Below are 11,955 nucleotides of genomic sequence, written 5' to 3' on the forward strand. Positions count from 1 at the left end.
GCCCATCTTTATGGATAGAAAGTGTGCTCTCAGTGTGTGAATTATTGAAGCTAGGAGCAATCAAGTATGCAGATATCTTCTCATACCATGCCCTAGGTGGTTTAAAGCTACCATGTCCTAGGTGCCTACTTTAAACCATGGAGAGTCTCATGCAAATGGCACACCTTGCTTTCTGACCCTTTCTGAACAAAGCCGAGAGGTTGAGTAACATAAACCTCCTCATGAAGATCACCATTTAGAAAAGCATTCTTCACATCCAACTGCTGCACATGCCAGTTATAATGAGCAACCAAAGCAATGACATTGTGAATGGTGGCGTTACATTAATAAATGTAATATATGGAGAGACAAGCGCGAGGGATGACTGTTCGGGGGCTTTGGGCGCCCATACGGGGTTAGGGGGAGCTTAGGAAGTAAGTGAGTAAATACTAAAATGAGAACTCGCCAGGTAATGACAGCTGGTAGATGGGTCACGATGGGGTGGCACTGGAAGAACTTTCTAAGCGTGGTCAGGAGGAGAGAGAGGTCTCTCGAGCTTGTTTTGCCCGAAACAGAGTTGCTCATCAACAGAAGACAGATCTAATAAAACGATTTACTTACTCAGAGTTATCTAATACTAGTATCAGAGCCATCGGCCACGTCCTGTCAAAAGGGTTTTTGTCCTCGTCTTCAGCCGTTTCAAAATTTCTGCCGAAGCGTGAATGGGTTCCGTCTCAGACGTTTTCGTGTTGGCGTGTGGAAGCGCCTAATGCTTCCGTGTTAGCGATAGCTGCAGGGACGGCAGGATTTGAACCTGCACGGGCGGAGCCCACTTGATCACCTCCGTGTTGGCGTTGCCAGAGAGATCACTTCCGTGTTGGCATCGCCTGAGAGATCACTTCCTGTCGAAAGGGTTTTCGTCCTCGTCTTCAGTCATTTCAAAATATCTGCCGAAGCGTGAACGGGTCCCGTCTTAGACGTTTCCATGTTGGTGTGTGGAAGCCCCTGACGCTTCCGTGTTAGCAATGGTTGCAGGGACGGCGTGGACGGCATGATTCGAACCTGCGCGAGCGGAGCCCAATTGATCACCTCCATGTTGGTGTTGCCTGAGAGATCACTTCCGTGTTGGCGTCGCATGAGAGATCACTTCCGTGTTGGCGTCACGGGCAGAGCCCATGTACTTAGCGAGTACGGTGGGACGGTGCAAGTTGGGCGAAGTCTCGCTTTAAGTTATAAGTGTGGTCACAGTTCCTGCCCGACAGGTCTTATTCCCATGCGACCTGCTCAAATTGGAGAAAAGTCGCACTGTTCCTTTGCTATTACTAAGCTGAAAAAGCCATTGACATCTGCCCTATCACTGTAATCTGGGAAGTACCTCATCTTTGCACGCAAATTTCTTATATTTGCTTTCTAATTCCAGTGTATAGATGGAGGGGAAAGAGAGAGAGAGGGGGTAACCGAAGGCTCTAATTCTGGGGACCATCCTATGGCGGATCCCAATGAAACTGAAATACAAGAAGAACAATGGGAAGAATTTTTTGCTACACGAGAACAATTTGATAATCTTACTGTATGTGTGCAAGCACAGGGGGTTCAAATGGAGTTGTTAACTCAAGCACTCATCGAAATAAAATCCCAATTAGCCTTATTACTAGAAAGAGATAAAGATAAGGTACAGACCTCAAATATTCCACCTTCATCGAAAGATCTTGATGTGACTATGCGAGACTCTAGGAAACCCCACCAAAAGCTGAGGATATGAAACCCCCTCAGTTTCATGGGGAGGAAAAAGACAGAAATAAAGATACTATCTTTAATTTCCTACAAAATTGGGAAGATTTGCACAAATTAAAGAATACTCCACCACATCTTCAGGCACTAGAGGCTAGTTTAATTTTGGGGCCAAAGGCATAAGAATGGTGGAGAACTTTAAAGGAGGCAAATAAAATACCTGAAACTTGGGCTCAATTTGAATTGGCCTTTCTAAAAGAATTCCTTCTTGAAAATGAAAAGGAAAGAAATTGGGAAGATTGGGATTTTGTCAGACAAAAGAGAAGACCTTTGCTGACATATCTCGAGGAGTATCGTGAGATAATCCTGTAATTGAAAGGAATAGACGAATTTCAAAAGACAAGACGATTTATAAGGGGACTAGATCAGGCCTGTAAAAAGGAAGTGAAAAGGAGTTCACCCAAGATGCTTGAAGAGGCAATTAAATTTGCATTAATCATTGAAGATAATACGCGTCCAGGTGCACTCACTAGTCTCACTGATACGGAGCCCCAGACTAAGGAATTTGAAGCCTCAAAATTTGTAGGAAAATTTCAAAGGAAAATGCCATTCTGTAAGGGTAAGAAACAACCCTTTGAAAAGAAACAATATGTAAGGCCGAAGTTAAGTCAAGGTGACTTTCATATGGCTAGAAAAGAAAGACTGTGTTTCGATTGCCTATCCCCTAACCATGCTGCTTGGAATTGCCCTCAAAGGAAAAAGAGGGAAGACAAAAGAAAGGATAAGAACAAGGGCAAGGGAAAAGAGAAACAAATCCATGTAGTGCAAACCTTGAAATTAAGGTGGCATGAAAATTATAAATCTTTAGAGGTCTTGCACAAGGATGTACAACACAGGTGTTGCATGTCAACTTCTATGTGGCAACCTACTTTCAGGCCACATGATTTAGTTAGAGTGCATGGATTGATAGTTGGAAAGAGGGTTAGAGTCATGATTGATGACTCTGCCACCCACAACTTTATAAATTATGCACTTGTCAAAAAATTGAAACTTCCCCAACAAAAGAGTGGGTATCAATATGTTGTTCGTATGATGCAAGGTTAGGATAATAAAATATGGGATAGAATGGTATCCAATTTGGAAATTGAGATCCAAGGATATAAAGATAAACTTGATTTTCAAATTATGAATATGGAAAGAGCCGATATTGCTTTAGAGAGGGAGTGGCTATGGGGATTGGAACCATCCTTAAAGCGTAGTTATCATCATAATACACTGGAATTTGAAAGAGATGGTAAGACTTTTGTGATTCAAGGTGAACATGAAGTATCCGATAACCCTTTCATGTGTTCCATTGAAGTTCAGAAGTTGATAAAGAAGGAAGCTTGTGAGGTACATATGTTATGGTCCCTTCCTATACAAGACACTTTTACTTTTTGTAATATAAAGCAACAATTTTCTTATGTTTTTGAGTTGAATGTAAGTAATGAATTGAGTGGTTTGTTAGATGAATTTAAAGATGTGTTTTCTTCTGATTTACCAAGTGGCCTTCCACCAGATAGGGCCCAGGGGTGATGTAAATAACCCAATTGACATAAATAGGGATACACACCCTATTTCTAAACCACCTTGTAAGCTAAGTGAAACACAACACCAAGAATTTGAAAGACAAATTAAGGATTACCTTGATAAAGGGTTTATACAATCTAGCAATTCACCTTGGGCTTTGCTAATTTTATTGGTAAAGAAAAAAGATGGTTCTATGCGACTTTGTGTTGATTATAGAGCACTTAATAAAATAATGGTGAAGAATAAATTTCCTATGCCCAGAATGGAAGATCTTTTTGATTAATTACAAGGGGCAAAATTCTTCACAAAGATTGACTTAAGATCAAGCTATCACCAAGTAAGAATTAAGGCACAAGATGTTCCTAAGACAACATTCCGTATTAGATATGGACATTATGATTTTTTGGTAATGCCTTTTGGCCTCACCAATGCACCGGCTACTTTTATGAAGATGATGAATAGTATGTTATGGCCCTATCTAGGACACTTTGTAGTAGTCTTTTTGGATGATATCTTGATCTTAGTAAATTAAGAAAAGAACATTTGGAACACTTACGATTAGTATTCCAATTGTTAAGAACACATTTCCTTTATGCGAAGAAAACTAAATGTGAATTCTTCGCACAAGAGGTCAAATATTTGGGGCATATTATCTCGAAAGAGGGAATCAAGATGGATCCAGAAAAAGTAAGGGCAATTATTGAATGGCCATATCCAAGGAACCTAGAAGAGCTGCAGATCTTCCTAGGATTATCTGGATTTTATCGTAGATTTATTCAAGATTATGCCAAGATAGCTGTTCCAATGACAGACCAACTTAAAGGGAAAGGGAAGAGCTTTAATTGGGGAACATACCAAAATGAAAGTTTTCAAAAACTTAAGGTAGCTATTGCTACAGCTCCAATACTATTAATTGTTTATCCCAATAAACCATTCGTGGTTGAAGTTGATGCCAGTGATAAGGCAGTAGGTGCGGTCTTATTATAAGAAGGTCGACCAGTTGCTTTTGAAAGCAAGATATTAGACCGTGCAATACGGAATTATTCTATTTATGAGAGGGAGTTGTATGCAATAGTACATGCAATGAAGAAATGGAGGCACTATTTGTACGGTGCAAAACTTTTGATCATGTTGGATCATGAAAGCATTAAGTGGCTTAATGACCAACCAGATCTACAAGGGCGTAAAGCCAGATGGGCCGAACCCCTTTAAGAGTTCGACTATGAAATAAGGTATAGAAAGGGAAAGTACAATATAGTGGCTAGTGCACTCAGAGAATGCCCATCATAAATGAATTTTGTTTTACTTAGTTCACGTCCGATTTACTTGAATCCGAAATGCCAGGTTGATCCGGCATATTCCAACATCTGGGAAGCAATAGAAAATCGGGATCCAAATGAAAGGGCCTCCACTGAGGAAGGAATATCTGAGGATGTTCAACAAGGAAATGGAGCATCAGAGGTTGCTCAAATAGGATTCAAGTGGAAGAATTTTACCATTGATAATGGTTATTTACTCTACAAGGGTAGGGTATGTGTCCCGAAAGACAAATAAATAAGGCGCCAGATACTCTTTGAGTGTCATGATACCCCTAGTGCGGGACATCGAGGAGTTAATAAGACTTATAGTCTTATTAAAAGGCAGTTCTATTGGCCTGGAATGAATAAGGACATCCTTGACTATGTGGTCAAATGTAATAAATGCTAGGTTAATAAAGCTGAAAGATTGAAAATGGGAGGACTTCTCCACCCATTAGAGATTCCTTCGGGAAAATGGGAGAGTATCTCCATGGACTTTATTGTCGTGTTACCTAGAACACAAAGGGGGCATGACTCTGTGTGGGTGATTGTGGATAGGTTAACTAAAATGGCTAGCTTTATTCCAACTTCAACTGATGTTAAGACACCAGAATTGGCTAGATTGTTCATAGAGAACATATACCGATTGTATGGCCTTCCAACAAATATAGTTTCTGATCGAGATAGAAAATTTGATAGTCAATCTTGGCGTGCTGTATTTAGGAAGTTGGATGCTAAACTTAGCATGAGTACGCAGAGCACCCGCACACTGATGGGCAAACTGAAAGGGTTAATCAATTTCTTGAAGCTATTCTCAGCGCACATGTAAGTAAAAGCCAAACTAATTGGGAAGAGTATCTACCGATAGCAGAGTTTGCATATAATAGTGCCAAGCACTCTTCCACTGGATATAGTCCATTTATGCTAATGTATGGGTTTCAGTCCAGAGCTCCTCATGCAGTAGAATTGCATAAGGAAAAGATTCAGGCAGGCAACTTTTTGGAGGATATGAGTAATATGTTAAAATTTGCTCAAGAAAATATTAAGAAAGCTCAAAATCGAGCAAGAGCTTATGCAAATCCTCATCAAAGAGACATCTCCTTTGAGGAAGGAGAATTAGATTATCTTAAGGTGCCTGAACAAAGTAAAACCATGAAAACTGGACGATGTTCAAAGCTTTCGTCTAGGTATTGTGGTCCTTTCACAATACTCAAGAGGGTCGGGAAAAAGGCTTACAAGCTCCAACTACCTGTTGGTAGTAAAACACATCCAGTTTTTCATGTAAGCTAAGAAAGAAGGTGGGTGATCTAGATAATCTAATCTTAAATGATAACATTGAGGAGCTATTAGATGACCAATCTAATGCACATGAACCAGAAAGAATTTTAAATGTGTGTAACAGACAAACAAGGAATACTATTTATCAAGAATATCTGGTCAAATGGAAAGATTGTTCAAAAGAAAGCCCAACATGGGAGCGAGTAAGTAGTTTAAGGAAAAGGTTTCCCAATTTACAGTTGGACCTTCCAATTATCGTTTTCGAGGACGAAACCGATTCTTAAGGGGGAGGAAATGTTACATTAATAAATGTAATAGATGGGGAGACAAGCGCGAGGGATGACGGTCTGGGGGACTTTGGGCGCCCGTACGGGGTTAAGGGGAACTTAGGAAGTGAGTAATACTAAAATAGTAGAACTCACCAGGTAATGACAGCTGGTAGATGGGCCACGACGGGGTGGCACTGGAAGAACTTCCTAAGCGTGGTCGGGAGGAGAGAGAGGTCTCTCGAGCTTGTTTTGGTCGGAACGGTGTTGTTCATCAGCAGAAGACAGATCTGATAAAACGATTTACTTACTCAGAGTTATCTAATAGGTGGTTATGCGTGAAGTGGGTGCAGATGTCTCATCATAGTCAATCCCATGTTGTTGGGCATACCCTTTGGCACTAGGATGTGCCTTATAGTGATCAATGCTACTGTTAGATTTGCGATTTAATTTGTAAATCTACTTAGTGCTTATAGCACCCTTATTAGTAGGCAAGTCACATAACTTACATGTGCCAACATCATGTACAGTAAGAGGTTTTTCATTGCATGCGCTAGCTGTGCAACCAAGTTACCCTGTGTATGGCGAGTGGCTGCTCTAGTTCTACCAGGAAAAGGAATAGGCTGTTTGCTGTCCCATAATGTGTTTAACAGCCATCACAGGATTGTTTTAGCTTCTCGAATAGCAGCCCTCTCATTGGCCACTTCATAATCAGCAATACCTTAATCAATGGGCTTAAAATCAGGCTGCTGTCCAACATGTGTTTGCTACCGATTTGGCTGTTGTAAACCGTAAATAGGTTGCTGAAATTGACCAAAATTAGGTTCACTTTCTTGAAATAAAGGCAACAAATTGTCAAACATTTCCATAGGTCCCAGTTTGGCTTGATTTTTGCAATCCATGAAGGATTGACTAACATGTTTAGCAAATACCACATCTCGACTAAAAAACAATCTTATTGCAGGGTTGGTACAAGTGGTACCCTTTACTTTTTGGACTATAACCAATAAAGATGCATTTGATAGCCTTGTCTTTCAATTCATGTCTTCGTGGTTGTGGCACTAAAGCATATGCCAAGCAAGCAAAGACACGGATATGTAATACTATTAGTTTCTGGGGCCATTCCAAGCCTCATAAGGCGTACAATCAGCGAATGCTTTAGTTTGGCTGCAATTTAGCACATACAATGTACAGAAGATAGCATCAAGCCAAAACTTTGGGGGCAATTTATTGTGTGATAGCATACAACATGCCATTTCCATCAAAGTGTGTGATTTTTTTCTTTCAACCACACCGTTTTGTTGGTGTGTAAGGCCTATTACATTGATGGATAATGCCCCTTTCAGCCAAGGAGGAGTTGAACTCCCATGACATATTCCCTCCCTGATTAGTATGGAGTGTAATCAACTTGCATCCACTATCATTTTCAGCCAAGGCCAAGAATGTTTTAAAGCATGTAAACACTTTGGATTTGTGCTTCAAAGCATATGCTGAACAATGACGAGTCATGTCATCAATGAAAGTAACAAAGTACAAGTAGCCTTCTATGGATTCAATACGTATGGGCCCACGAACATTAGTATGCACAATTTATAATATTTGATTGGCACGTATAGTACCACCCTTGGAAAACAAAGCATGATGTATTTTAGTGAGTACACAACTTTCACATACATTGTGGGTAGGTGCTTTCAACAGAGGGAGATCGAGCATGGTAGTTTTCCATCCATTGCAATAACGGGAAGTTGACCAATGCCTTCAATAGCATACGAAGCAGTGTTTGCACATATAACTGATCCCTCCTTTTGTACATTTGTATATGATACAAACAAAAGGGGGGGGGGGGGGGGGGGTGGCGGGTGTGGGATCTCAGGTGAGGTAGTCTGTGGCGTGGGTGGTGGATGTGGGGGGTTGCGATCCTATCGGGTGGGGAAAAGGAAGGGGGGGGGCCCAGGTGCGGAGTGCTCTACTAAGGGGGCGTCGCTTGCCCTCTTGCTCCTTGCTGTCGAGGCTGCGTCTGTGGAGCTGGTTGTGGCCCCCCCTGCCGTCTCCCTCTCTGTCATCTTTGGACCTGTGCAAAGCCGTTAGCGTCCACCTATGGGCCTGTTGACGGAGCTGCCTCGGCTCCGAAGCGCGTACAGTCTGCTGCCCGATGCCCAAAGTCATGGCAGCGCAGGCACTACCCTGGTTGCCCGGTCACTGTGACCTGCTACCTAAAGGAGTGACCTCCTGCCTCTATCTCCAAGAACATGGGTATACACTTTGTCTTTCACGGCCACTCGTACCTTGGGGACTCCTGCAGCTATCACAGCATCCGCGAAGGAGGCAGAAAGAACTGTGTCGAAGAGCCAACCAAAGTCCTCCATTGATTGGCGGTACTCTACTGCCAGTTCGGGGAAAAGTAAAGTGACTGGGTGCCTGAGAAATCTGTTGTGAAGCTCAAATGACTCCACTGTGAAACCGTAGTACCAGGGAACCATGTGAATGACCCCCTTCGTGGAGGCATAGGGCGAGCTCTCCACTAACTCACGAGCTGCGTCCGCAGAGGTGAGATGAACCATGAAGATCCCACGGCCCATGAGGATTGCCTCCACGATCTACGCTGTGCCAATGCGCAGCGTGGAGCGGAGCCAATCCCGAAGTTGGGCGATGGCGAGGAGAAAAGGGGGGGGGGGGGGGGGGGGGCAGCGCAATGGCGAGGAGGCAGGCGAGAGGGACGGGGGAGGCGCGATGGCTAGTCAGCGGGGGCACAGTTCGACGGGGGTACGGGGGTGAGGGCAGTGGCGCGTTGGTGAGAGCTAAGACTTTTTATATTAGCTTAGCAGCAACAATGTTGAGTGTGAGAGTGATAGAATCCCAAGATGAGTGTACCAACTAGTCAGCAATCTTTGTGTATTGCTCTAGTGGTGTTTGATTTCTGCTCCTTGTATGTTGTGCCAGTGTTGGTTTTCCCCTGGCAGTTAGCACCATTGTTGATCTCAAAGAAGTATCTACTTTTTGGGGACAAAAAAAGGGATGCTACATTTTCTGTGTGGGCTATTTCAGCTGTAGATGCTATTTCAGCCTGCAGAGTAGTAGTGCTGTTTTTCTTGTGGAACAGGTTTTTAGCAGCAGTGGAACAGGTTTTTAGCATATGAAGGGAGCCACATAGTTTGTCAACTGGACAAGTGCCTGATTACATGTGCACTGTATATTTCTGTGTAAGCATGAAACAAAAATTGCTTAGTGTCAATGGTGAATAGCCATGATGACATGCTAGTAATAATGTGGAGAAATTTGGAACAGCTTGTTGTGTTCCTTCAAATAAGGCCTTGGGCTCTCGCCGTCCATGGGTATTTTCATATTTCACAATCAAGACTCTTTTTTAGAACCTTGTTGTAGTCTTCATCATGAATTGGTCTACAGTCCTTAACAAGATTATAGTCCAAATGTGTTCTTTATATCTGTAATTGATGATGCTGTCGATAGACACAATGGTGTGGTTTAGGAGACCTGATACCTGATCATGAAACTGGATATCAGCTGATCAGGATTGAACTCAATAATGTTCATAGGGGGGACAAGATTTAGGCTCTGTAAATAATTGGTCATGTCTGCGCTTTCAAAAACTCCTTTTCAGCATTTATGGTCAGAATTGAGAAGGGTGGAAAAAGGAGTAAGTGCTTTGGCACATAGATAAAGTGTGTGACTGTGCAATGTGCATGACAGTATTTCTGCAAAGAATGCCTGCTGCATAGAACATGCAGAGTTTGTCTATGTATAAAGGGGAGGAAGGATATGACTATGAGAGTCCAAATAGCAATACACTACAAAAGTTGCAGAACAGTGGATGATAATGAAGACACTGCGGCTTTAAGTGACCCTAGAAGCATTTCTGTAGAGATTGCTACTCTGACTAGACCTAGTGAAGGTATGGGTGGTTGATTCTTATGTGGATTATGGGTAGTTGATGGGAAAATTCGTCAATCTATAAAAGCTAAAACCTGGGGTATTTTCTGTTTTGTTTGCTTACAGCATGCTATAGTTCCTTATCAATAGTCCTTGGCATCTGCCTTGTTTGTCTTGCATGTCTTTCCCTTTCAAGTTTCTTTAGCTCTTTCCCCCTTATGTAACATGTTTTAAATGTGCTACAGATTGTTGAGGATAACGTTTTGTTAAGTCCTTTGGTGTTTTGGTAGGTGGCAAGAACAGGACGTGTGGCTCTGATGAGAGAGTCAGGGGTGGACACAAAGTACTTGGGTGGACTGCAGCTAATCAATAAATTTATCTAGGTCCATGATATGGCTAGTTAAGTTTTTTTTGAACAAGGATATAGCCACAGCTACCAAGCCTCTTACATCTTATTTTGAAGATTCTAGAGGGATGCAAGTCCAGAGACGCTATTAGCCTTCTTGACAGGAACAGAACTGCCGGTCATGAACTTTCACTGAAGTATGTGTGATGCAGTTCATTCAATGACAGTAAAGTTAGTCACAGAATAAAAATGTTCAAGCTGCTATTTGCAAAGGGTGTAGTCTTCTCAATGACCAATCAACAGAGTTTCTAGCAATCTTTACATGAGAGAGAGAGAGAGAGAGAGAGAGCGCTCAACAAGTATTCTGTCTTTATGGACAAAGCAACAAAGAACTGTAATCAGGAAAGACTTCTAGTTTGCAGATAACAGTGACCCATCAAGGATGTATGGCCAGTAATTGCTACTACACCTAAATGTACCACTGGATCAATAGTACTTAAGTGTGCACAACAAATAGAAGACAAGGTAAATCTTAAAACAAGCCAAATCCTCTTGGAGCATTGATGTTATTTTGGATATTGTGTTGTCAAGCAACAAAACCCTATTCTGAAGTAGAGGGAAAACCAAAATGGATCTTTCTAGTTGTTTATAATAATGAGGACCTTGAAGTTGTGTTGTGTGTGTTCACAAGTATGTGTGCACATTAACATAATTGTGTGTGTGTGTGCGCACACATGTGCATGTGTACTTTTGCACCTTAAGAACTTAATGTTTTGCTACTATTCTACCAAAATTGTGGTTCACATAGACAAGACATGCATATTGAGTGATGGTTTTGACCATTATATAGGAAAATCTTTAAAAAAGCCAAACACAAAAACAATTGAGGGCTTGAACTATAACTAGTGACATCTCAAGGCATCAAGAATACAAGCAAATCAAAAGAAGAAAATAATCGTTAAGGATAAGGTATATATAGATGTGTGTGTGTGCGTATACATATATACATATATCACCTTGTAAAGACCACAACTAAAGAATCGCCTTCGTCTACATTGTTAAGGGGCTCACATGCAAGTGTGAGTGGGACAAGACATGAGGATCAAACAAGCTTGTATCTAGTCATTAAATATTTCTTTGGGTAGACCATAACATTTATATAAATGCTCTTGGTAGATCATTCCAAACTTCAAGGATCTCAACAACCCTCTCACCCAATGAAGCCATTTATTAAACCTCTTCATGGTTCTCAAGGATTTGCAATAAGCAAGGGCTACAAATCATAAACCTTCAAGCAATTAGCTATACAGGTTGCTATTGCCCTAAGTTTGATGATTTTTGGACCAACAATGCAAGTTGGCACAGCCAAAGAAGTCCTTCCTTATTTCTTCTAAAAACTAACATAACAAGTGTTAAGACAAAATCCCACTATAATCCAAACATTGTGAATAGCTTCATGAGGTTCTACAAAAGGGAGGCAACAAGGATGGGTTGAAGTCTTGTAGAGCATGACGTTAAGATTAAGTACATGCCAAGTAAGGAGAGTGTCATTGTGGATGCGCTAAGTCACAAAGGATTTCTCAATGCCCTTATCTTAGAA

At 41.6% G+C, this 11,955-nt stretch overlaps 1 protein-coding gene across 1 annotated transcript in view; it reads left to right on the forward strand.

Annotated features, from left to right (window-relative positions):
* LOC148014196 (acetolactate synthase small subunit 1, chloroplastic-like) overlaps window positions 1-11,132 on the forward strand; it is a 100,632-nt gene extending 89,500 nt beyond the window's left edge. The window contains exon 12 of the mRNA XM_087666277.1: window positions 10,300-11,132. Within this exon, the coding sequence (XP_087522403.1) occupies window positions 10,300-10,392 (93 nt within the window). The 3' untranslated portion in view covers window positions 10,393-11,132. The remainder of the gene's footprint in view (window positions 1-10,299) is intronic.
* The last annotated feature ends 823 nt before the right edge of the window (window positions 11,133-11,955 follow it).

This window comes from Lygodium microphyllum, chromosome 25 (assembly GCF_053477565.2).
Source record: "Lygodium microphyllum isolate KBCC chromosome 25, Lygodium_microphyllum_v1.1.10, whole genome shotgun sequence".
NCBI classification, from domain to species: Eukaryota; Viridiplantae; Streptophyta; class Polypodiopsida; order Schizaeales; family Lygodiaceae; genus Lygodium; species Lygodium microphyllum.